At 52.3% G+C, this 26,354-nt stretch overlaps 1 protein-coding gene across 1 annotated transcript in view; it reads right to left on the bottom strand.

Moving 5' to 3' along the window:
* UBTD2 (ubiquitin domain containing 2) overlaps positions 1-11,472 on the bottom strand; it is a 41,566-nt gene extending 30,094 nt beyond the window's left edge. The window contains exon 1 of the mRNA XM_056112314.1: positions 11,301-11,472. Within this exon, the coding sequence (XP_055968289.1) occupies positions 11,301-11,370 (70 nt within the window). The 5' untranslated portion in view covers positions 11,371-11,472. The remainder of the gene's footprint in view (positions 1-11,300) is intronic.
* Between the last annotated feature and the right edge of the window lie 14,882 nt (positions 11,473-26,354).

Below are 26,354 nucleotides of genomic sequence, written 5' to 3'. Positions count from 1 at the left end.
TACTTACAAACTCCTGGGGCCACAGAGATGGCTTCAGAGGCTGGAGTGCAGAGGCTGGGATTCAACCTGGCACCGCAGCGTGCCCGGGCACCACCAGAAAGCAACCCGGATTGCAGCAGTCCCTGCAGCTCAAAACCAAAGTCAGGTACTTCTTTGAAAAAAGCCTCCTGGGCTAGGAAAGTAACTCAGTGGTAGAACACTTGTATGTGTCTCCTCACCACTCCCCCCAGAAAACAAACAAAAATCTGCTAGGGAACTTTCTGAGACTCAATCACTTTGGTAGTATTCACTATAAGGGGCTGGAGTGACAACACAGTGGTAGGGCGTTTTTGCCTTGCGCGCAGCCAGCCTGGTTGAGCCAGGTTTGATTCCTCCGCCCCTCTCGGAGAGCCCGGCAAGCTACCGAGAGTATCCCACCCACATGACAAAGCCTGGCAAGCTACCCGTGACGTATTCAATATGCCAAACACAGTAACAACAAGTCTCAAAAAAAATAGAGACGTTACTGGGCCCGCTAGAGCAAATCGATGAACAACAGGAGGACAGTGTTTGTCTGTTGACAGAATTCACTATCAACGAAGAGGGTCACGGGGCAGTGCTGGGGTCATGCAGAAACAAAATCGAACCTCGGTGCCTTGGCACCCACCGGGCCAGGTGCTCTACCTGTTTCCTGTTCATTTTTAGTGCAGCAGGACTTTGTTCACTGGACGGTCGAGATCAAAGGAAACCCAACACTGGGGATGAAGTTAGCGTGCAATGAAAGGTCTGTCTCAGTCCAGGCTCGGTCCCCACGGCGCAGGGCCTCTCCCAGGACCGCCAGGAGCCACTTCCAGATGGGGTGAGTGCATCTGGGCTCAGCACCTCTGGATATGGGCCAGAAGACAGAAATACTTTTTTTTTCCTGCCACACCCAGTGATGCTCAGGACTCCTGACGCTGCACCCAGGGATCATTGCTGGCAGTGCTCAGGGATATGGGATGTTGGCGGTTAAACCCGAATCGGCCTACCGGCTGGACTGCCTCTCCCGTCCCTACTGGCCTCATTTAAATACTCAGTTTGTAACTGAGAAAATAAACCAGGAAGCCAGTGACTTATTAAGATCACAGCTACTGATCAGATGTTGAGGCAGAACTCAAAGGCACCGACCTCTAGGGCGTTTTCACTAGTCTAGGATCCTATTTAATAAAGTTCTTATTCTAAAAGGAAAGGAAGTTCCTAGTACGGGAATATTACTTTCTCCTCCACTGCCATTAGAAAGTCAAAGAAATGTTTCACACGACTGTCACTGAGTTGGATGAATTCCCAAAGAAAGAAAGTCTCTGTCCCAGGTCTTGCACCAGTTACAGTCTAAAAAGATAAGCAGTATACAAAATAACCATGGCGGAGGAATGTCCCTAAACAGAAGCGGCCTCGATCAAAGGGCACAAGCTTTCAGAAGAGTAACCTCTGTGTATATAAAGTGCCCAGCAAGGGAACAAGTACAAAAACAGGGTAATGCATACTTCAAAGTTTCTGACAGGAAACCTTTCTTTTTTTTTTTTTTTTTTTTGGTTTTGGTTTGTTTTAGGGACACACGTGGCGATGCTCGGGGGTTACTCCTGGCTCTGCACTCAGGAATTGGTCCTGGCGGTGCTCAGGGGACCCTATGGGATGCCAGGGATCAGACCCAGTCAGCTGCATGCAAGGCAAACGCCCTCCCCTCTGTACTATCGCTCCAGTCTGAGTGTGAATCTTAAAGCGTTCTCACCAGATTAAAAAACAAGAGTTGGGTCCCAGAGATAGTACTGTTCGTAAGGCACCTGCCACGCATGCAACTGACCCGGGTTCAACCTCCAGCATCCCATAGGGTCCCCCGAGCCTGCCAGAAGTGTTCCTTACAGAGCCAAGAGCAAGCCCTGAGCACTCCCAGGTGTGGCTCAAAAACAAACGGAAAAGAATACTCTGGGGGTCCAAGAGCAAGCGCCGCCGGGCAGGGTGCTTGCCTTGTATGAGGCTGACCCGAATTCAAACTCGGGCACTGTGTAGACACAGTCCCCTGAGCACTTCCAGGACTGATCCAGGTGCGGCCCCTGAAACAAAAAACGGTATGGCTGAAAACTGTTAGTCAAAACATTTTAAAAAATAGCTCACAAAGGGGGTCCTCTCCAGGAGGGCGTGGAGCTGGAGTGTTTTCTGAGTGGAAGCCTGTGTTAACAGGCTTGTAAACCGTGAGGCCTTGAAAACAGCGACTCCCTCTACACTTGCTAAAGAGAGCCTAACCCATGCTCTCGTTCTCTTACAAGTGAAAGGCACTCAGTTGAGGCCTGCGGAATCTCAGTCTAGATGCCTTTAGGAAGAGTTCTCAGGGCTAGAGACATCGCACAGGGCGAAGGTACCAGCCGTGCGCGCAGCCACCCCTGGGGTGCACACTGCACACACCCCTGAGCCTTGCTGTCAGGAGTGATCCCCAAGCACAGAGTCAGGAGTAGGCGTGGCCCACTTCCCCCTGTGACCCCAAATGCCCACCCCCCCTAAAAAAATTATAAAATTGTAAATCTGTTCAAGATGGTAATTACCTGATATATCAAATTTTGGATAAAGTAACCTAGAAAGCAGTAATCTGCTTAACTACTAGACATGCAAAAAGCAAAAATAATTTAAACTAATTAACTGGTTACCACTTACAAGACAACCGTCTCACAAGCTGGCCCAATTAGGACAATTATGTTGCCTGAAATCTAATAACATACCTGAAACTTAACTTCACATCTCAGCCCCTCCACTAGCTTCTTTGGGCTGGCCAAAATGCCACGCATTTTCCGACTTCTAGACATGCAATTTCCCTACCCACAGATAGTCCTTTGGGCTTTGATCTACTCCTCTTTACGGACCAAATTCTTTTTCCACTCTTCTTCCCTGAAGCTTTCAACCCTACTCCCCGCTACTCAAATTTAGCTGGTCCCATAATACATCTTTCACTGTCATTCTTTTAAAACTGTGCCTAATTATTTAAATGTATGATCTCTTACCACACCATAAGCTACTCTGATATTCCAAAACAGACCTTAATTCTATTTCTACTTAAAACTAAGAGTTAAAAATAATGAAAGCTGGCCTTTTTTTTTTTTTTAAAGATTCAGGAAGAAATAACTTTACTTGCCTAAAAATTGAAGTGTTTACTCGAGGCTGAAGGGGACAGCTTGGTATTAAGTAGCTTCATAACTAAATGACTCGGAATACTTGTTTCTCCGCTTCTTTGACCCTCAATCACATAAACCACGAGCATGAAAATGATCTGAACCAACACAAAGAAACTGCCAGATCCTGCTTATCCCCTCGAGCCAATTATAACAAACTCAAAAAATTATCCAAAGGGTTCCCTGGGAGTGTAAGAACTTAATCAGTAAATCCCCAAAGTCGCTAATTCATGCAGATCTTGAGTAAACGGGCATCACTAAGACTTTACACCGAAATAAAATTCATCTCAAACTATTTTTTTTCTCCTTCTTTTTTCTTTCTTTCTTTCTTTCTTTTTTTTTTTTTTTTTTTTTTGCTTTCTGGGTCACACCTGGTTTTGGCTCTGCACTCAGGAATTACTCCTGGCGGTGCTTGGGGGAACCCTATGGGATGCCGGGAATTGAATCCAGGATGACTGTATACAAGGCAAGTGCCCTACAGAATAAACTATTGCTCCAGCCCCCAAACAATTTTCACATGGAAATATTTTTTCTTAGATGTGCAACTTTCAACAGCTGTAACGGAAACTTCCAAACATTAAAAGCATGCAGAAATATGGCCTTGTAACACCCACTGTCTACTCAGCAATATTTAACCTCTCTGCTCGATCCATGGAATAGATTCAAAACCAAACGTGATTCTTGCTGACTGCAAGTCAAAGTGGCCGGTGCAAGAGGGACACATGCTGATCGCTCTGCGGGACGCTCATGCATCGCGAAGTACAGGCGCGTGAGCAAAGTCTCAACCTAGGGTCCTGGAACTAGAGGAGTCAAGAGGTACTTGCTGGTGGCTAGAATTGCCCGAGAAGCAGAAGCAGAAAGCTGGGGAAGGATGGTGAGGGGCAGCGGGAAGGCTCGGGTGCAGTGGTCCACCAAACGAAGATAAAGCAGGTGGTCCGCAGTGAGGAAAAAAATGAGAGAATCACCAAATCAGCAAATCGATCACGCCGCCCGATTGATCCCATCATGTTGCTTGAACCCAAATCCACCTACTGCTTTCTTGCAACAAGTGAAGGACGTGTCTGGCCGAACGCCTAAAGAGGGAACCAGTTTGTGAAGAGAAAGGCAAAAGTTCATTATCACGGGTGATTAGCATTAATCATGCTATTAGCAAGGTGCTGACAAAGGTTTGCGTTTATAGTCAGAAAATCTAGCTCAAAAACTAAATTCGTCAATTCTCTGTTCTCCCAGAAGAAAGCAAAATTTGAAAAAGATTCCTGTTACATCTGATGGCTTAGAGCACGAGGGTGGTTTGGTTTGGTTTCTTGTCGTCCTCCCGCAACCCCGCCCCTGCCAGCCCCTTGGATTTTGGGCCACACCTGGCAGTGCTCTGTGCTCAAGCTTACCCTTGGCTCTATGCTCAGGAATTATTCCTGGCAGAGTTCAGGGGACCATACAGAGTACGGGGATCAAACCTACGTTAGCTGTGCGCAAGGCAAGGGCCTTACCCTCCACACTGTTGTTCTAGTCGTGAGACCTGCAGTTTTCAACCACTGGCTCAGGGAATGGTGAACTGCAGGTGTCAGAAGACTCGAAATCAGCCACTGCACACTTCTACCCTGGGTTATAATGCCAGTGATTCGATTCCAAAATAGAAGGGCCAGGGCAATAGTACAGCAGGAAGGGCGTTTGCTTTGCACACGGCCAACCCAGGTTCGATCCCCAGCATCCTATATAGTCCCCCAAGCACCACCAGGAGTCATTCCTGAGTGCAGAGCCAGGAGGTTCCCTGAGCATCGCCGGGTGTGACCCCAAAAAAGCAAAAATAAACAAACATATGAAGAGAAAAACAACATTCTTCAATATCCATGGTGGGGATCTCCTTTAAGACAGGCCTTTCTGGATGGGTGTGGGAACACCGTAAGACTGAAACTCAACGATGAACAACTTTGCAACCGTGCAGCTCACGGTGGTTCAATAAAAGAAAATTTGTATTTCAAAAAATCACCTTTCTGGGGCTGGAGCAATAACACAGTGGGTAGGGCGTTGGCCTTGCACGTGGCCGACCCAGGTTCGATTCCCAGCATTCCACAAGGTCCCCTGAGCACGGCCAGGAGTAATTCCTGAGTGCAGAGCCAGGAGTAACCCCTGAGCATCACTGGGTGTGACCCAAAAATACAAACAAACAAACAAACAAAAAAGCCTTTCCAACATAAAGTTCAAGATCATCTTGACTGCAAAGTGTCCATCCTCTATTTGGTAGAAACCAAAGAGTGGGGCCAACCCAGCCAACGGCTGGTCCCTGGGGTGGCGGGGCTGCACGCCCTCCCTGCGTGCGGTACCTACGCTCCCATCTTCTCCCCAGAGGACCCGGCTTTCCACACGTCCCCGTCTCACCATCTCACCAGCGCTCTCCTGGACTCACCCTGGTTCTCAAACCTGCCTGCCGACCCCCCAGAGCACCACTGTAATTCCCGTCTATATTTCTTGCTGCTGACCCCCGGGGGGGGGCCCACCGTGTTTCCTTTCTGCCTGCTTTCTTTCTGGGCCCCTCCTCACCATTCAGTAAAAGCTGCCACCTTCTGCTTTCTATCAAGTAAATGCCTCCTCTTTGACTGACCGTTTCTCTCCCAGTGACAGAGAACTTGATGCAGCCTCTCACAAAGCCCTCCAGCTCACCAACCCAGAAATACCAAGGACTTTTGACTCACCCACCAGGGACAACAGGAAGAGACAAAATCTTCACGCTCAACTCTTTTTCCTTTCTTATTTATAGGCACAGCTCAGAGAACAGAAGCATAAGAAAAGTCAATCAATAGCCTCGTTAGATAATGTGCGGAAGTAACGGATGAGGACATTGAAGACACGCAAGTAGTCTGCATAGGCCTGGTTCGGAGACTAACGGGTGTCTGAGAACATGTTTGCTCTGACCCCCAGATTTTGGTATATTCTGGGGCTGGATATCCGAGAAGTCTCTTGTTCTAGACGCTGATTTCCAAACCACAGCTAGAATTGCCACCAACACCACACAAGGATGTAGCTATGATAAAAACACATTATTTGTCAAAGTTGTAAGAATGGTCTGGTTCCAATATAATCAGGACTTAACAGTTTTAAAAGCAGACCCATTTTCCAGTAATTCAAAGTACAACACCAAGCACCTACTATATTCAGCTCTATGGGACCAGAGATGATCTCTCCATTCCTCAGCCCTTTGTGAATTTTTCATGACAATTTCTTTCATTGAAGGTACAATGGTTTATTATATTACATAGGTTTTCAGGGAACAATATAATTCAACATCTTGGGGCCCGAGAGACAGGAGAGCAAGCAGGGCACACAGCCAACCTCGGTTCATTCCCTGGCACCCCAAACGGTTCCTGAGCACCGCCAGGAGTGATCCCTGAGTGCAGTCAGGAGTAAGCCCTGAGCACTACAAGATATGGCCCCCCCCAAAATAAGAAATGTCCAACAAGCACATTAAAAGATGCTCAATAATACAAGTCACTAAGGAAACGCAAATCAAAACCTTAAAGAAATACCCCTTCACATCCACTAAAGTGGACCTGACTTTAAAAACAAAAAATAATAATTGCGGAAGATATCGAAAAATCAGAACCAATGTAAATTGCTTCTGGGAAATGCCGAATGGTATAGCCACCATGGAAAAGTCTACCAATTTCTCAGAAAGAAAAACAGAACTACCACCAAGTATATACCCCAAAGCAGCAAAATCAAGGCCTCGGCTACCTGTACACCAACATTCACAGCTGCATTATTTAAATCTGTAACAGCTCCCAAACTGTAAGTAATACAAATGTTTTTTATTTGGATAAACAAAATGTGAATTCATATACACAGAATAGATAGACAATACAATGAAGTATTACTCATAAAAAAGGTGAAGCATGGTACAACTGAATGAATTTAGAACAAATTACACTAAATGAGATAAACTACAAGGAAAAGGACAAGTATACTGTACAATTTTGATCACTTCACTTGACTTCCCGTTAATCGTCGATTTGCTCGAGCGGGCGCCAGTAACATCTCCACTGCCGTACCATATTTGATAGGGTTCAAATATGGCAACACCTACAAGGGTGATTAGAGGTCGCCCCAAAAGCCTCTCTATCCCTCTCGGAAACCCTGGCAAGCTACTGAGAGTATTCCGCCCGCACGGCAGAGCCTCGCAGGCTATCCGTTGTGTATTCCATACGCCAAAACCAGTAATTACAATGTACAATTTTACTTAAAATGTCTGGTAGTGGAGTTCATGCCCAATTCAATCAGCTTAATCAATGGTGAATAAATAGCAGTACTTCTACATTAAAAAAAAGAAAAATGTATGGAAATGGAATATTCATAAGGACAAAAAGAGAGTAGTGGTTATCAGTCAGGCCTTGGGGAGCGGGGGAGCAGCTACACTGCTTAAAGATGTAAATTTTACAGTGATGTAGGAACTAACCCAGTGATATTTGGATGACTTCAATGTAAATATGATGATGCTGAATCATAAGCGTTAGAAGTGGTCAAAATGGCAAATTTTACATGCATTTTGCCAGTTTAGAAAGTGTGATTAGGGCAGGAGAGCTAGTCCAACGGGCGGAGCGCAGGCTTCGCATGTGAGCTCCTGGTGCAATCCCCGGCACCAAGTGGCTCACCCAGCACGGGGCTGGAAGTAGCCCCCAGCATCACCAGGCCCCAAACAAGACAAAGTCAGATAGAAAGAAACTAGCATCCTATAGTGGATGCTCCAGGTTAAGCTTCTGGTCCTGCCTTTACAGAGCAACATGATGTTGAAAAGCTACTCAATTCTCTGAGCCCCAATCTCTTCACCTAAGAAGGGGAAATATTATCCAGCTGGGGTTGAGGACATGGCAGGCCGTGCACGCCTTCGGTCAAGTACCTGGGACATAATCAACACTGGATTAAGTGTTAGTTGTTATTGAAAAGCCCCTAGTCTCATCAAGTAGGTGTTGGTGAATCTGCTCCCATAAACAGCAGATTTGAGAGAACACTATGGCATCCCCAAGATATTCTGAAATAAAAAAAAATGGGCGTCCTGTGTGGAGCCTCCCTCCCAGACACAGGGAAGCATGTGACCCCAAGTGTGCGTCTTGGACTGGAGAGACTACGGCGGGGAGCTCAGTCTGGGCTGGATCCCGGCGTCCCAGACAGGTCCCTGAGCACCGCCAGGAAGAATTCCTGAGCGCAGAGCCAGGAGGAACCTCTGAGCATTGCTGGGTGTGGCCCGAAAAACAAAAAACAAAAACAAAAACTGGAGACTTAGATTTGAGGGAAGGCAAGTCCACTCTCTCAAAGAGACAAAAAAAAATGTTTTTAAAAACTTTTTACTCAGGTTAGCTGGTATTCAGAACATGCTCAGGCATTCTAAAATCATGTTTGCCCAATATTCCGAAGGAAACTAAGTCTACCCTGGAAAGTATAAATCTACCATGAAAAGCCTCTGAAGACTGTATTTTACTCCATGTTGATAGGATTTTCACAACCCAGTTAGCAGCGGATTGAAAGTACTAAGCACCACTGAGCATTTGGGAAGTGAAGGCTTTGCACCAAAGGCGTGAGGAAACAGCATCTCTCCTGCCTCAACAGAGAGCGGCTATGCAGAGTGAGAACGATTTAACATGTGAACCTGAAACATCTGAGCTAATTCCTTTAACCACAATTAACTCTGAGCTATCATGACAATAATGGGAAATAAAGGCGACCATAATTAAATTCCGGAAATCATCCTTCTCGCTCACACAGGCCTTCAACTGCCCGCTACACCAGGGTCACGCCTCTCCAGAGGAAAAGCGAGAGCGCTGGTGGCAGGCATGTGTCCACGTGCACGTGTGTGCTGCGTGTGCATGTGCGGTACATGTGTGCGTGCCTTCCTTCAGTTTGGGGGCCACACCCAGTTATATTCAAGGATCCCTCCTGGAGGGCTCGAGGGACTCTATGGGGTTGACAGGGATAGAACCTGGGTCAGCTCTCAGCAAGGCCCAACCAGCTGTCCTCTCTCTCCCGCCCGCCTTCTTATAGAACTTTGGGAAGTATACAGCCTTGTGGTCTTGGGAACTCAGTCCTCAAAGAAAACTAACACCCCTGGTAATAAGTTATCAATTGCGCTCAACTTTATGCTTTTAAAAGTCAATACCGGGGCTGGAGCAATAGCATAGCAGGTAGGTAGGGTGTTTGCCTTGCACTCAGCCGACCCGGGTTCGATTCTCAGCATCCCATATGGTCCCCCAAGCGCCGCCAGGAGCAATTCCTGAGTGCATGAGCCAGGAGTAACCCCTGTGCATCGCTGAGTGTGACCCAAAAAGAAAAAATAAAGTCAATGCCAGTCACCTCTGAAGACATCCTAGCCAAAGGGCTTTAAATCAATTGTTCACATTCGTTACTGAAAAATAAATGCTTATGAAAACTTGAAAATGTGTGGAAAATAAACATTTTATTAAAACAAGAAGGCTGGGTTGGATCCCTGGCACTGCCTGGCTACGTGGTCCCCTGCAGGAATAAGGCCCGGAGTGACCCCTGAGTACAGAGTTCAGAAGAGCCTCTGAGCTCTACTGGGTGTGGCTTCCTAAGGCCCCCTCCAAAACTGAAAACCAAAAACGAAACACTACAAACACTCCTAATAAAGTTCAGTACCCAGAATGATCACCTGAAGCCAAGACTTGAAGCCACGCCTTTCTGATCTGCCTCCTTGTCCTGTCCCTGAGCCCCTTAGTAATGTGCCACCGAGTAATAATGTTATGACATGGAACGTGCTGTAAACTAGCAATTTTCATGGGTATCCTCCCCCCCCCCACACACACACAACTTTCCCACACTGCTGAATTATTTGCCCGGCACTTAATGATACAGGATGCCCACCAGTTTTAATGAAGCGGTCCCACACTGATTCGAGAAAATTCACTAGCAAAAACTTAAGAGTACGTGAATGATCCCGGTCCCCGAGCACCGCAACGGTCCCCGTGAGCACCCCGGGGTGTGGCCCAACATCCAAAGAAGAAAACCTTTAAAACAGAGTTACGGATGGAGCTCACGAGGCAGGGCAAACCCGAGTGGCCTCCAAATGCTGGTACGTTAAGGAGGAGGAGGAGGAGGAGGAGGAGAAGGAAAAAAGTGGCCAACCCTGCAGTCCCCCCCACCCCACCCATTCCGCTGAGGCACACACATGCCCCGCACATTTGGAGACACCGAACATAAGGTTGGAAGGCGACCAAGCCCGGGCTCTGCTATTCCTAGAAGCTGTTTCTTGTTTAACTAAAACATTCTCGCCTCGACGCAAAGCTACAGGACGGAGTCGCCAAAAGGTGACCCCCAGGGCAGAGAGGCGGGAACCGCGCGGGGCGCGGGGTGGCGGCGGACCCCGGAGCCCCGGCGCGCCCCGCGCGCGCGCGCGCGCGCGCCGCAGCCAAGTCCAAGTGCGTCCCGCGCTCCCCAACTTCAGCGCCGCTGCCCCGACGGGGCGGGGGGCGAGGAGGGGAGCGGCCCGGGGCGGGGGGGGCCTTTGTGCGCAGGAATCCGGCCGGCCCGCCCCGACCCCCCGCGGGCCCCGCAGCGCCGCCCCGCGCCCTTTCCCCCACGGCGGCCCAGAAGCCACGTCGGACTCCGGGGATGGGGGCGGAGCGGGGGCGGGAGCACCCGGCCCCCGACCCCCCCCCCCCCCGCCGCCGGGAAGTCCCCGCCGGGACCCCCGCCCCCGCCCGGCCCGCCGGGACCCACCGGGGCAGCTGTCATCCGGAGCCCGGGCGGGCGGCGGCGGCCCCGGTGCCCCCGCGCAGGCCGGCGGCGGGGCGCGGCGGCGGCGGCGGCGGCGGCGGGGCCCGTCGGGGGGCGGGCGGGGGGTCCCCGCGCCCGCGCCCGCGTCCGCCCGCCGCTCCCGCATCCCCGGCGCCGCCATCCTCCGCCAACGAACGGGCACTCGGGGCGCCCGCGGGCCGCAGCCCCCCGCCCCGCCCCGCGCCGCGCCGCGCGCGCGCCGACCCCCGCGCGCCGGCCGGAAGCGGGGCGCCGGGGCTGACGTGGCGGCGGGATGACAAAGGGGGCGCGGGGACCCCCGCCGGGACAGGTGGCCGGGCCGGGCCGCGAACAATGGGGGGCCGACGCCGCCCCCTGGCGCTCACCTACCTCCGGTGCCCTCCGAGTTCTCGTTGAGGCTGCCCGAGGACTCGTGCTGGGCGCCCACACACCCGCCCATGGGGGCCCGGCGCCGCGTCCGCCCCCTCCGGGCGCTCGTCCGGGTCCGGGCCGCGCGCGCCGCCGCCGCCGCCGCCGCCGCCTGCGCCGCGCTCCGGCCCCGCGCCCGCCCCCCGCGCCGCTCCACCCACCGCCGAGGCTCGGCCCCTTCCTCTCTCAGCCCCCGGGCCCGCCGCGCCCGCGCTGGCCCATCCCGGGCCGCCCGCCCCTCACGGCCCCGCGCGCCCGCGCCCCGGCCGGCCCCGCGCCCGCGCCGCCCGCCCGCGCCGCCCCATCGGCGCCCGCCCCGCGGCGCCGCCCTCCGCGCCCGCCGCCCCGGCCCGGCCCGGCCCGCCCGGAAGCCGCGGGGGGCGGGGCCGCGCGCCGATTGGCGGGCGCCGGCCGGGGGCGGGGCGCGCGGGCGCCGCGGGGGGCGGGGCCGCGCGCCGATTGGCGGGAGGCGGGCGCGGGGGCGGGGCGGCCGGAGCCCGCGAGGCCCCCCCACCCCTCCATCCCCGGGGGCGCAGGAGGGAGCCGTCTGCGGCCCCGAGCGCCCGGGACCGAGCGGGGAGCAGCCGGGGAGCCGCCGGGGCAGCCCGGGGACCGAGCTCGGGAGAGGAGGGGGCCGGGGTCGACTTTCGGACTCCCCCTGCGGCGTCTTTCTCCTCGGGGAGTCCGGAGGGCGGGCCCCCCAAATACCTGCGGGGCAGTGGAGGGGCGTCGGGCACAGGCTTCCCCTCGCTGCCGCACTCCGCTTTCCCCACCGCCCCCCCCAACACACACACACACACACACACACACACACACACACACACACACACACAGAAAATGGAAATCTCGGCGCCCAGCCTGGCACCCACGTCGAGGCGGCGGCTGCGGGCTGCGGGCTGGCCCCGCAGATAAGCGCCCGCCCCGAGCGCCGGGCGCGGCTGGCTGCACCTCTGCACCGGGCCATCGCCCGGATCCTCCCCTGGAGGTCCCTCGGCCTTCGAACAAAGTGAAGTCCAAATGAATAAGAGACCCCCGCTCTCTCGAAACACGAGTTTGGTCCACCGGCCGCACCCGACGTTCTCGGCGGTGGCCAGCCCCTTCCAAGCCGGGCTGTTCATTTGTCCCTTCAGAACTGTGCTCCTTGCTCTGGTGCCTTGAGAGAAAGGTTGGGCCTGCTTGGGGCTCTCTAAAGCTTATATATTGTATCTCTGCCTAAGGGCTGGTTTCTTTAGTTTTGCTTCGTTGGTTTTTTTCTTTTTTTTTTTTTTTAAGGAGGGGAGGTGTTTGGTTTTAGCTATCTGCTCCATGTGTTTTAAGGTTTGCTGTTTTTTTCTTCAAACTTTTTGGGTCTGGAACGATAGCACAGCTGGTAGGGCGTTTGCCTTGCATACAGCCAACCCGGGTTCGATTCCTCCATCCCTTTAGGAGAGCTGGGCAAGCTACTGAGAGAATCCCGCCCGCGGGGCAGAGCCTGGCAAGCTGGTGTATTCAATATGCCAAGAACAGTAACAATTCTTACAATGGAGAGGTCACTGGTACCCGCTGGAGCAAATCAATGAACAACTGGAGGACAAGCTGCAGTGCTACTTTTTGTGCTACAGTGTTGTGCTACAGTGTTGTGCTACAGTGCTACTTTTTGGGTCACACCCTGCGATACTCATGGGTTACTCCTGGCTCTGCACTCAGGAATCACTCCTGGCGGTGCTCATGGGACCATATGGAATGCCGGGGACTGAACCCAGGCCAGCTGCATGCAAGGCAAACACCTTACCGGCTTTACTATCGCTCCAACCCCTATCTGCTCCACTTAAAAAATATCAGATCTTTGTTTTTAAATGTTTAAATTTGGGTTTGGTGCCACACTCACAGCTCAGGGCTTACTTACAGCTCTGCACTTTAGGGGTCATTCCTGGCAATGCTGGACCACCCTAGGCCGACCCCTCTCGCCCTTCCATCCGCACAGTCTGAGGTCCTGGGGATGAAACCTGGGTCAGCTGCAGCCAAGGCACGTGCCTTATCCACTGTACTATCTCCCTGGCCCTATATTAGATCTTTATTTATGATTTTTTTTTTTTGAAAAGTCCTGGCCAGCTTCTGTTTAGCGTAAACTTTAAGGGGCTGGAGCAATAGTACAGTAGGTAGGGCGTTTGCCTTGCCTGCCCATCACCCAGGTTCAACCTCTGGCATCCCCCACCGCCCCTCCACCAAGCACTACCACAAGTAATTCCTGAGTGATTCCAGAGCCAGAAGTAACCCCTGAGCACCGCCTGGGTGTGGCGCAAAAACAAACATTTTTTTAAGTGAAATATGTGAGAAAAAGACTCCTCACAGCTTGGAATTTGCATTTAAATATATTTTCATACACTGCTGGTGGGAGTGTGAATTGCTACAATCTTTTTACAAAGCAATTTGTCAATACAGATCAAGAGTAAAAATGTTCCCATCCTTTGACGCGGGATTATTCCCCATGTGGGAATCTAACTCAGTACAGTCCAAAAATGCGAAGATTTAGACCCTTGTATGTAGTAGGTAATGGGGCTCATCAAACAAGCAAACAAGTACGTACAACACTATACTTGCTGCATTAAGGCATGAAAATATCTGCTTGTTTGGGAGCCACACCTGGCAACAGTCAGGGGTTACTCCTGTCCTGGTACAGAGGAATTCCTCCTAGCAATGTTCGAACCTGGGTTGGCCACATGCAAGGCAAGCCATCTATCCACTGGACTATCTCTCCGGCCTCAAGCATGCAAGTGCCTTGGGAGAAACTGAAGTCAGCTAATATTAGATGTGTACAGACAGGAGATAACTCACAGGGCTGGAGCGCAGGCTTTGCAGGCAGGTTTCATCCCTGGCGTCACATGGGCCCCCGAGCACCTCTGGGTGTGACCCCCCGAAACCAGATACAGACTGATGAAGTCTTGTTCTGGGGAGTGTTGCTGAACATTCAAACAGCTTCGATACAATCTCAGACATTTTTATGAGTTTCCAGCGGTCGTGAGAGATTCAGTCACTGCATCAGAACGATCTGATCCTTCTCAGCTGGGGAATGCCTGGCGTCACCCCGGCGCTCCCCTGAAGGGAAAAAGCTGAATCAATGCTGGTTACCCTGCCAGGCAGCATTTCTCAACAAGGAACCCTGCGGCCCAGGATAGTCCAAGGGGACCATAGGTGAAAACCACGTCATTGGGGAGAGGGGGGCACAGCACAAGGCTTGGGGGCCGACTGCTAAAACAAAGAGGTTCTGGGGCTGGAGAGATAGCACAGCGGGTAGGGCGTTTGCCTTGCAAGCGGCCGACCCGGGTTCGATTCGCAGCATCCCATAGGGTCCCCTGAGCACCGCCAGGAGTGACTCCTGAGTGCAGAGCCAGGAGTAACCCCTGTGCATCACCAGGTGTGACCCAAAAAGAAAAAAAAAATAAAACAAAGAGGTTCTTGGGAGTGTCCATTATGCACTAGATACAGTGAATAAAATTTCCAGACTGGGGCCGGAAAGATAGCACAGTGGGGAGGGCATCTGACTTGCATGCACACACAATCCTGGTGGCTCAATCCCTGGCATCCCATAGAATCCCCCAAGCACTGCCAGGAGTAAGTCCTGAGTGTAGAGCCAGGAGTAGCCCCTGAGCATCGCCGGGTGTGACCCCAAAAAAGACTAAAAAACAAACATAACTACACCTGTTCTTCTGAGACTGGCTTCTTCCACACAGCGTAACTGTTCCCAGTTCGGTCCACGTTGCAGAACATAACGGAACGCCTTTCCTTCTATGGCCACTTGATATTCCATTGCTGTTAAATCAGGTTTAGTTTATTTGTTCTTTTGTGGGTCGACATGTGAGTTGTTTGTCCATTTTAGCTCTTGTGGGGACTGATGTTTGGAAACTCACGGAGGCGCCACAGAGAGGAGGGGGTAAGGCAGTGCTCACGCGACACGCTGCCCACCCAGATGCCCTCCCCAGCACGGCCAGGGTCACTCCTGAGGATGGAGCCGGGAGCCACCCCTAAGCACCACTCGGCGTTGCCCCCAAATCCTCCTAACATGAAAATAAACACTGCTACTATTACTACTTTTCAAGTTTCTGTTAGATCGTCCTAGCTGCTGTCCCGTCACCCCAGCCCCCCTGGCTAGCCAGGTGTGAATGAGAGGCCCTTCCTGAGATTAAGGGAGCCCTCTCATTCCTGGCTACTGAGAGAGGTTTCTGCTCTCACTGATTTGTTTTTAATGAGCAATGAAGACTCCTTGTGGGTAGGAGACCTCGAGTGTGATCCCCAGCACCTCCACTGCCACAGAGTAGGACCCCCGTGGCTCTGCGCTGTGTGATCTTCAGCCCTAGCTGCAAACTACCGCCAGGTCACTGCGGCCAGGTGGGGAGAGCGCGGTCCTGCGTGTGCTCGGCGTGAAGGAGGCCTTGCCTCCATCCGTGAATGCCCTCAGGAGCTTCCCTCCAACGCCGAGCCAAGAGTCAGCGGGAACACCTCTACTTGTGGCCCCCAAGCCAAATAATAATTGCAGGAGCAGGCACCTGCCCTGCGGGGCTGGAAGCTGGTGACCGTGGGTCATTCTGCAGGAAGCTCTCCGTGCGGGAGGAAGCTGCTCACCAGGTGAGCTCCTGGCCGTGGCAGGAGCCCGTGACAACGCAGGAGAGTCTGTCTAAACTGCAGGCACCGGGGTGGGCGCTGGTCAGGCGGTCTGTGCCCTACCAGGCAGGCCTGGAACCCAGAGCCAGCTGAGAAAGTCAGAGGGCAAGCCTCCCGCGACGCCTCTCTAGTGCCCTCTGTGGTCAAAGCTAGGCACTGTGCCAATGGGCACACTATATAAAGGGCCCACACCCATTTTCACGGAGCAGAGGAGAAACGCTGTGCCTTGCTCACTGGGATAATTCCCCACCTGAAAACCTTAAATGTCTTATTGAATAATACATGAGTGTAAGGGAACTGCATAAAACACAGTATCGTTGCATATCAGAATCGGGGGTTCTGTGTGTGTGTGTGTGTGTGTGTGTGTGTGTGTTTCATATATACCAGAGAAACTGCACAGCTCTAAAACCTTTACCAACAAAAATTTCACAGTGAGGTGCTGAAGAGAGAGTACAGCTAGGATGTGGATGACCCAGGTTCTTTCCCGGTAAACCAACATGATCCCCAGAGCATAACCAGGAGAGATTACTGAGTGCAGAGCCAGGAACAACTCCTGAGCATTGCTGGCTGTAGCCCCCAAACAAACAAACAAATTAACAATGGGTTGAACGGAGTTAAATTCCCAATTCACGTTAGCAAAAGAATGAAAGAAAATCACAAGGAAGGAAACAACTGGGAACAAAGCAGGATGTAATGAAGCGAGTAGATCAAAGCAAATAAAAATTTGGGCTCTTTGGATAAAATCGTAAAATAAAACACTAATTTAATTTTTTACTTTTTTGGCCGTTTTTGGATCACATTTGGCGATGCTCAGGGGTTACTCCTGGCTCTGCACTCAGGAATTACTCCTGGTGGTGCTCGGGGGACCATGTGGGATGCCGGGGATTGAACTTGGGTCGGCCACGTGCAAGGCAAATGCCCTACCCGCTGTTCCATTGCTCCGGTCCCTGATTTAATGTTTAAAGTGTGTGGGGAGGAGGAGCAGAACAAGCCAGAAAAAACTTCCCATTACGTAGTCGTAGGCCAAGAACTGTGTGAACCTAATGAAGCCAATCCATCTGAGGCAGATGCAGTTCACCAAACTGTCCCTGGTGGCAAAACGTTAAATATGGGCCAGAAAGATGGAACAGGGATCAAAGCCTTGGTCTGATCCCCAACCCTAATGATTTCCTGAACACCATTAGGGGTCACTCCAGGGCCAGGATCGCCCCTGACCACCACTAGGTCTGGCCCATACCTCCCCCTGCACTGCCCCAAAGAGAATTAAACCACAAAGTTCAAGGGAAGGAACCAGAGACAGCACAGCAGGTGGGATATTTGCCTGGCACATGGTTAACCCAGGCTCGACCCCAGCACCCCGTATGGTCCCCTGAGCACCTCCAGGAGTGATCTCTGAGCACAGAGCTGAGAGCAAGCCCTGAGCAGAGTCAGGTGTGGCCCCCCCAAAAAAAGAATGAGGGGGACATGTTCGAAGGACACAAAAAGCCAGCCCCAGGGGCTTTCACTGGCCAAATCTAGGACAGTTTGAGCACCAAAATAATAACAGCAATGAATTATAAATCATTGAAAATAATGCGAATCCATTAGTATATAGGAAATTATAAATAGATGAATAATGGGTTGGAGGGGAGGACTCTTGCTGACAGATGCTGGGCGCTGACCGGCGAGTGAGAAGGCAGCAGTAGAATTGGAAAAACCATCATTTTTTCAGCTGTAATAATAGCTCTGGGCTCTGGGCATAGGTCAAGGGCCAAAGTGCCAGGCTGGGAGGCCCGAGGCTGAGTCTGATCCCCGGCACCACCGTACACGCCCAAAATGTGATGCTACCGATTCTGCTGTCTCGGATCTCCGGGATCACCACAAAATGTGAGTCCTCATACCCCATCCAAGGGTGTGCGAGTTTTGCAACTAAATTGGACCAGCACCACCAGCAAGTGTGCGACCCCCCACCCCCTACCAACAAACACTGCCACTTGGGGCCAGGGTGACAGCACAGAGGGCAGGGTGCTTGCCTTGCATGTGGCTGACCCCGGCTCGATCCACCCCATTCGATCCTCATGCTCCCTTGAGCCCCGCCAGGAGTGCTCCCTGAGCACAGCACCAAGAAAAAGCCCTGCACATCGCCTGGTGTTGCCGCAAAACAAAACAAAACAAAAAAATTAAACCTTTAAGAGACACGAGTGACCAAATATGCATTTTTCTTGGTGGGGGAGGGGTTGATAGCCAGCTGTGCCAGGGGGACTATGTGGGCTACTGGAGCTCACCCCACATAGGGTTTTAAAAAATATGTAGCTCTCAATACTGAAGTAATTAAAACTCACAATGTATGCTATATACAAACATCTGGGAGTTCGTGTATGTAATTATATTAACAGCAACAATAGGGACAGCTACCCCAAACTGAGCATTTACTATGTGCTGCCATTGCTCTGATTACCTGGCATTTATTAACTCCTTTAGTCTGAGACCAGCCCTAGGAGGTAGGGGCTATAATTATACTCACTCTGCAGGCAGGAATTCAGCTCTGTGTGAGCTCTAGCTGGCTGCCATGCTACACTGACTCACAAGAAGAAAACAGAATGTGGGGCCCCAAAAGAGGACTCAGAGGGCTAGAATATGTGCTTTGCATACAAGCGCCCTGGGTTCAATCCCCAGCACCACCGGGAATGACCCCGAAGCACCACACCGGTGTAGCCCCTTGAGTACCACACCTGTGACCCCCAAATTGAAACCAGAAAAGAAAACGAAAAGAAACAGAGAAAGAAAGAAAATAAAGAGGGGCCAGTACAATGGGGCTGGCATGTGGCCAACCCAGGTTCGATCCCCAGCATCCCATAGGGTGCCCCGAGCACCGCAGGAGTAATTCCTGAGTGCAGAGCCAGGAGTAGCCCCTGAGCATTACTGGGTGTGACCCAAAAAAGGAAAAAATAAAATAAGAAGGAAAATAAAGAAAATAAAGTGAGTGGCAGAGTGCACGGAGCCATGCCTAAGGGCCTGGCTTTATCTCCAGCAGCAAAAAAGAAATCAGAGGGGGGGGGGGGGGCGGGAGGACAGCCGGTAGGGCATTTGTCGCACCCAGGCTGACCCCATGCCATCCCTGGAAGTTCCTGGCCAACCAGCTGACAATTCCAATGGGTAGGGGGCTGAGACACTGCTCTTGCTGTACAGTGCTCAGGACAGAACCTGGGCTGGTCACACACCAGACACGTGTCCTCAGCGCTGCACGTCTGTCTCTCAGGGCCCCTTCTTTATTTCCCTTCCTTGGCCAGCACCCGCTGGGCGGGCCAGTCGTCAGGAAACACTGAGAACTTCGCGTTCCCAGCCAACCCTGCCCAGAGGGCTCCCAGGCTGAGGCAGAGAAGCCCCCAAACAGAGAGGAATTTACAGCACTCCAGGCTGTGTTTATAGCAACACCCCCCTACAGAGAATTCTCTCTTTTGTTTCTTGCCACACAAAGGGCTTGGAAAAGTCTTACTGTAATTCAATCCCACGAAGGAGAGGATCCAAGAGTTCCCACTAAAATCAAAATGATTTTTCCCACGGACCTCACAAGAGCATCCGACGTGGAACACAGTGACCGGATGTGGCGTTTCTGCGCTCAGAATGTGATGGAGAACGACGAAAAGGTCCTCCCTGCCCACCCCGCCAGCTCCCTGCCTGCCCCATCCCACTTCTCACGTGTCTCACAGTCTGCCCTGTCTCGATTCAGGTTTAGTTGTCCGGTGACCCCAAGATCCACAAAAGCATTAAAATTAATCTGATTTTTTTCTTTGGGGGTGTGGGGGGTTTGGGCTACTTTCTTTGTGTGCAGGGGCCATTCCTGGCTCTATGCTCAGGGGTGAACCTGGTGATATGCGGGGGCTGGAGTCAGGGAACTGGAGGTCAGTACCTTATCTCCTCCAGCCCTTCTTTCTTTCTTTCTTTCTTTCTTTCTTTCTTTCTTTCTTTCTTTCTTTCTTTCTTTCTTTTTCAAATTTTGGGGCCGTATCTGGATGCCCAGAGGCATCTAGTTTGGTGGGGGGCCGGGGTAGAATCTGGGCCCTCGAGCTTCCTCCCGGCCCACCTTGCTTTCCTTTCAGTCTAAGGACGAGATGTGGGCTGGTAGTTAGTGGGCAGGACTCGAATTCCAGTGCTCTCCATGGCGCCATCGTCTGTGCTCTCAGATTCTTCGGTTCTAATGAAGCAGAGTATCAATTTGGTGCTAGCTTGCCTTTAACAGCCCCTTCACTCTTGCTAATGTCCTTTTATGAGAACGTGTGTGTGAGACAGAGACAGGGACCGAGAGCATGAGAGCCCAGGACTTGCAACAGCTTGGAGAACTGAGCAACAACTGGGCCAGGGTGGAGGTTAAGATCATTCCTATCATGGGGGGGACAGTGTAGTGGGTGGGGTGTCTGGCTTACTGGTTCCATTCTGACCCTTTATGGTCCCCTAAGGGCCTCCAGGAGTGAACCCTGGGTGCAGAGGCAGGACTAAGCACTGAGCACTGCTTAGGGTGGCAAGAAAAAAAAAGCAGCTAAATGGAGAACTCAAAGGCCCCTGAATATGCAGACCATCTCTCTGACTCATTTAAATCTTTTTTTTCTGTTTATGTCTGAGCCACCACTTGGCTGTACTCAGGGTTTACTCTTGGCTCTGTTACTCAGTGATCATTCGTGGGGTTCAGGGGACCATACGTGGTGCCAGAGGTTGAACCCGGGTCAGCTGCATGCAAGGCCAGCGCTCTCCCTGCTATGCGACTGCCCCAACCCCACATTTTGATCATCTTTAAAGACCATCTAGGCAGGTTCTAAATCAGCTCAATGCTGATTTCAAGAACGAAGCCCCACAAGCAAGTGAATCGGAGTAACAGGCGCATATAATATCGCAGGAGTGGTAAGTCCTAATTTAATGTAAATTGGTTCTTAGAAAGTGTGACTTTTAACAACCGATAATGGGAGTGAGAGCATCTGCGCGTCCACCCGCAGCCCGTGATGTAATCCAGTGTTTCCCACCTCTTCCTCTGTGTGGACCAGTGGCTGAGAACAAATGTTTTTCTTGTAGGTCACTGCAACTTGGCTGCAGCTAGAGGGGATGGAAGATGCTGAGAGGACGGACAAAGGACGTGGCGCAGAGCCACGCGGGCGGGGGTCCACAGCGGCCAATGAGAACAGCCTCAGAGTGTGCTGAGAGGGGCAGAGAGGGGCCCGAGAGACAGTGAGGCGGGGGCTGATACTGGTGCTTGGGGGGCGAAGCAACACTGTACCTGAAACTGTTGGAAACGCCTAAGGACAACCTTACACTAACGGCCAGAGAGATAGTCCAGCAGGTAAGGTACTGGCCTTGCATGAAGCTGACCCAGGTTCAATCCCCGGCATCACATATGGTCCCAGAGCACTGTCAGGAGTGATTCCTGAGCACAGAACCAGGAGTGGCCATCCCTTAAAAAACAAAACAAGGGGGCTGGAGTGATAGCACAGCAGGTAGGGCGTTTGCCTTGCACACGGCCAACCCGGGTTCGATTCCCAGCATCCCATATGGTCCGCTGAACTACTGCCAGGAGTAATTCCTGAGAGCAGAGCCAGGAGGAACCCCTGTGCATCGCCAGGTAACCCAAAAAGCCAAAACAACCCCCTCTAAAAAAACCAAAACAAAACAAAAACCTGGGATACCAAAAGCCATTCGGGCCATCTCTTAGCAGTGGTCCAGGGACCATGCCGTGCCAGAGCTTGACCTCAGGCCTCAGCATGTCCCGTGATCGAACTTTCAGTCCTTTGGGAACTAGATTCCCAGGATGCTCCCGGCCCTCAGTGCTCTCCCAGCGGGGAGGGGCAGATGCTCAGAAATGCGGGCTCAGCAGCTCTGACCACACGAGGCTTTCTCATGGTCATGTGAAAGTCGAATGTTCCATAAACACACTTCGGAGAAACTTTTCTTGTGAGGAAAGCAAGAGAAGCAGGGCTGCGGGTACACAGCCGGGGCTCCTGGCGCTCCTCCATCCGCCTGTTTGTTCTGTTCTCATGAAGCTCAGAGCGTTTTTTTTTTTCTTTGACATGTTCACAATGGTCACATGTGCCACCGTTATGTAAGTCCTTGAATAACATCTGGGTGTTTCTCCTTGGCTCCCCGAGCCCCAGATACTTACTTACTACCTGACTTTGGAAGAAGTTTGCCAGGTCCTGGGCTAGGCCATGGAAATCTGGGGCGGTGATGAGTTCTTTGGCCATTGGAAGCACCCTGCGTGCCGGGCATGTGTTGTTCGCACACAACTTCGTGGTGACTCTGTAGAAAGGTCCCAGTGCCCCCAATTCGCGGGCTGGACATGAAATTTCAGGGAGCAAAAGAGGAAAATGGAGGCTGAGGAGACAGAACAGTGGGTAGGGTGCCTGCTTTGCAAGTGCTGACCTGGGTTTGATTCCCAGCACCACACAGGACACCCCCCTACACCCCCGCCCCAAGAGCACCAGGGGTGATCCCAGAGTGCAGAGCCAGGATTAAGCCCGAAGCACCACCGTTTGGGTCAAAACAAAACAAAACAAAAAATAATTTGGGGCTGGAGCATTAGTACAGCGGGGGAGGCATTTGCCTTATACACGGCTGGCCTGTGTTAGATCCCAACATCTCATATGGTCCCCTGAGCAGCGCCAGGACTAATTCCTGAGTGCAAAATAAGGAATAACTTCCGAGCATTACCAGGTATGGCCCCCAAACCTCAAATCAATGGAGTGGGGAAAAAGTGGGGATGAAATGATAATATGGTGGGTTGCTTATGGTTGACCCAGGTTTGAACCCCAGCATCCCATATGGCCCTCTGAGTCCCACCAGGAGTGATCCCTGAGTGCAGAACCTGGAGTAACCCCTGGCCACCTCTGGTAGTGGCCCCAAATCAATAACTAAAAGCAAAGAAGAAAAGGGGGGTGGAGATGAGAACTTGGAATTGGTCTGTCTGGCCCTAAAGACCCACTGTCAGTGCTTCTCAGAACAAGGAGGATGCGGGGACTGGAGCAATAGCACAGCGGGTAGAGCGTTTGCCTTGCACGCGGCTGACCCGGGTTTGATTCCCAGCATCCCACATGGTTCCCCGAGCACCGCCAAGAGTGATTCCTGAGTGCAAAGCTAGGAGCAACCCCTGAGCATTGCCGGGTGTGACCCAAAAAGCAAAAAACAAAACAAAACAAAACAAGGAGGATGCATGTGTGGTGTTGAGCAGAGCAGACAAACCTTGGGGACACCATGGAAAAGCAGACCTTCCTGGGTTCAATTCCTGGCACTGCAAAGGCGGGAAGGTAGAGAGATGGGTCTTTATTTTTTGCTTTTTGGGTCACAACCAGTGATGCTCAGGTGTTACTCCTGGCTCTGCTGTCAGGAATTACTCCTGGCGGTGCTCAGGGGACCTTATGGGATGCTGGGAATTGAACCTGGGTCGGCCACATGCAAGGCAAACACCCTACCCGCTGTGCTATTGCTCCAGCCCCTGGGTCTTTCTTTATAGATGTCAATTGCTATATTTTTGCTTCTGTTTTGGTCCATGCCTGGTGGTGTTCAGGGGTTACACTCCTGGCTCCGCACTCAGGAATTACTCCTGGCAGTGCTCAGGGACCATTTGGGATGCTGGGGATTGAACCCAGGTCAGCTGTGTGCAAGGCAAATGCCCTCCCCACTGTACTATAAGGTTGGCTTATGTTTTACTTATTTTAATTTAATTTTTAATTTTGGAGTGTTATACCCTGGCATGCCCAGGAGCTCAGTGGTAACAGGGGTTGAACCTGGGGTTTCTGCATACAGAGCACAATTCGAGCCCTGGCACTGCAGAATTCCCTGGCCCCAGAGGGCACAGTCACCACACAAAAACGAGTGTCTGTTCAGTGTCCTCATAGGTCTGGACCCCACAAACACTCAGAAAAACAGCAACAATCGCCGGGGCAAAGCACCACCACTCCCGTGGCTGTTTTTGTCTGTGCTGGTCGTTCCTGCTGCTTGGGACAGAACCCAGGGCGTTGGGCCTCGTGGGCCTTGTGCGGGAGAGCAAGGCGGGCCCCTCAGAGCTGAGCCACCTCATCGCCCCACAAAGCGCCACCTGGAACAATCGATAGCCACCGCCTTTTCCCAGCCACAGGCTGGCAGGGGAAGCCCCGCACAGACACTGCAGGGCAGTGTGGCATCAAGTCTCAGGACATGCAGACGTCCTCGCCACATACTGTGCCTCGAAGCTGTGCTCGGGACAGACCCTGGGTTCCTGCCTGCTGCCTGAGCTCCAGCCTTCCTCACGAGGCCTCTGACGCTGCAGAACTTTCTGTCATCACTGAAATTTGGGAAGTGTGGGCCGGGAGGCAAAGGGTGTGACTGAGTAAGGAATCCCGCCTGGCTCAGATGGACAAGGGCAGGCGAGAAGGGGCTTGGCGCCACGACGCATCCTGGGCCCAGAGACTGACGTGATGAGCCCTCGGAGAAGGGCGTGAGCTGGCAGCGGTGAGCGCTGGGTAGTGCCTGGCGTCCGATGACTGCGATTGGCCGGGCTGCGGCTCAGACGCCATGGGACTGCTCCAGACATCGCCCCTCTCTTTCTGGCGTCCGTTCTTTCTGGCTTTTGAGCCACCTCTGGGGGTGCCCACAGAGCACTCCTGGGAGTGCTGGGAGACCCCACAGAGTGCCAGGATCCCAACCTGAGTTGGCCACAAGCAAGGCAAGTGACTTAAATCTTGTTGACTCATTGTTATCTTTTATTGTGTGGGGCCGTACCCAGCTCTGCTCTGGGCTCATTCCTGGCTCTGTGATCAGGAATCACTATTGCTGCAACTTGGGTGATCCTATGGGGTGGTGCTGGGGATCGAACCCAGGTCATGTTCTACTTGCTGTACTATCTCTCCAACCCCAACCAGCCCTCATTCTTTAAACCGGTGCTCTTGGGGCCAGAGAGACAGCACAGAGGGGAGGGCATTTGCCTTGCATGCGGCCGACCCAGGTTCGATTCCCAGCATCCCATATGGGCCCCTGAGCACAGCCAGGAGTAACTCCTGAGTGCAGAGCCAGGAGGAACCCCTGTGCATCGCCAGGTGTGACCCAAAAAGCAAAAAATAAATCAATAAATAAACCAGTGCTCTTCAACTGGCTGAGGAAAAGTTGAAAATGACTGTTTTAAATTATTTTCTTTGAGGCTAGAGAGTAGGGCATTAGCCTTGCCAACCTGGATTCAAACCCGGCAGGTCCCTGAACCTCACCAGGAATAAGTTCAGGCAGGAGTGAACCCAAAGCAAACATAGACAGACAGACAGACATACAGACACACATACACACACTCACTCTCAAACATACACACGGGGGGGCCAAGGAGAGTTAGTCCCCATGCATGGGGCTGGTTTTACCTTCTCCTGCCCTCAGGGAAGGCAGCTCCCGGCTGATTTTCGGGGTGCTGGAGCCAGGTCACAGCTGCACCCCAGCCTACATCTGGGCCCCTTGGAGTGAAAGTCACGTGTCTTCATACATGAGACATTTCTCATCTTTAGGTCCAGACTCGAGAATCTGAGGGGTGGGGGGTGCAGCTAGCCAGTCATTAAGGAAGCTATCCTCTGGCCAGACAGAATCCATAATGCGCCCCTAGGCCATCATGCCAGTGGCCAGGGCCAAGAGTGCACACAGTGATCTGAGTGGACAAAGACATGGGCTAGGGCTGGAGAGTCCAGGGGGTCAGGAGTGCATGCAGCTGACCCCAGTCCAGATCCTCTAAACACCACCAGGGGTCACTCCTGAGCAGAGCCAGGGGTGGCTCCGAACTCTCTTGCCACCTCAAACGGCTGTGGTCTTTTAACACACACACACACACACTGCTGCCTAACTCTAAGATGGAAGCTGGCCTGTGACTTCCACGTGCATAGCCTGTCAGTGAATAAGGCAGCAGGACGAAGACAGCCTGGGGCATCTCACGTACTCAGGAACTTAGCTGCAGAGCAGGGGACAGACCGAACAGAACGGGAACAAACTCTTGGACCCTGACCAGCAAAGCTGGGTCACCGGGGGTGGGGGGTGGGTGGGGGGGAGGGGGTGTGTGAGGCAGGGAGGACAGCGGCGGGGAAGGAACTGGTCAGACTCTGGTGCGGGGGTGTTGGGTATTTCGGAGGTGGGGGCAGTGTGGTTACCTTGCCTTCCGGGAGACCCGGGAAACTGGGCCTCTGAAACAGTTTTGTGTCAAGCAAGCATCAATGTGATACAAAAGAAAGAAAAACGGCACCAAGAAAACCCACCGAGACTGCAGCTTCGCCGTGAGGCTTGAAACCAGTCAAGCACATTTTTTATTAAAAAAAAAAAAAAGAAAGAAAATGTCTAAGGGGCAAGTACATAGTCCTATACATGCTACACCTAATGGTCCCGCCCCACGCCGCCCAGCTCCCGGGAAACCAGGCT

This window comes from Sorex fumeus, unplaced genomic scaffold (genome assembly GCF_029834395.1).
Source record: "Sorex fumeus unplaced genomic scaffold, SorFum_2.1 ptg000017l, whole genome shotgun sequence".
Taxonomy (NCBI): Eukaryota; Metazoa; Chordata; class Mammalia; order Eulipotyphla; family Soricidae; genus Sorex; species Sorex fumeus.
This window is presented reverse-complemented; position numbering and strand designations above follow the sequence as displayed.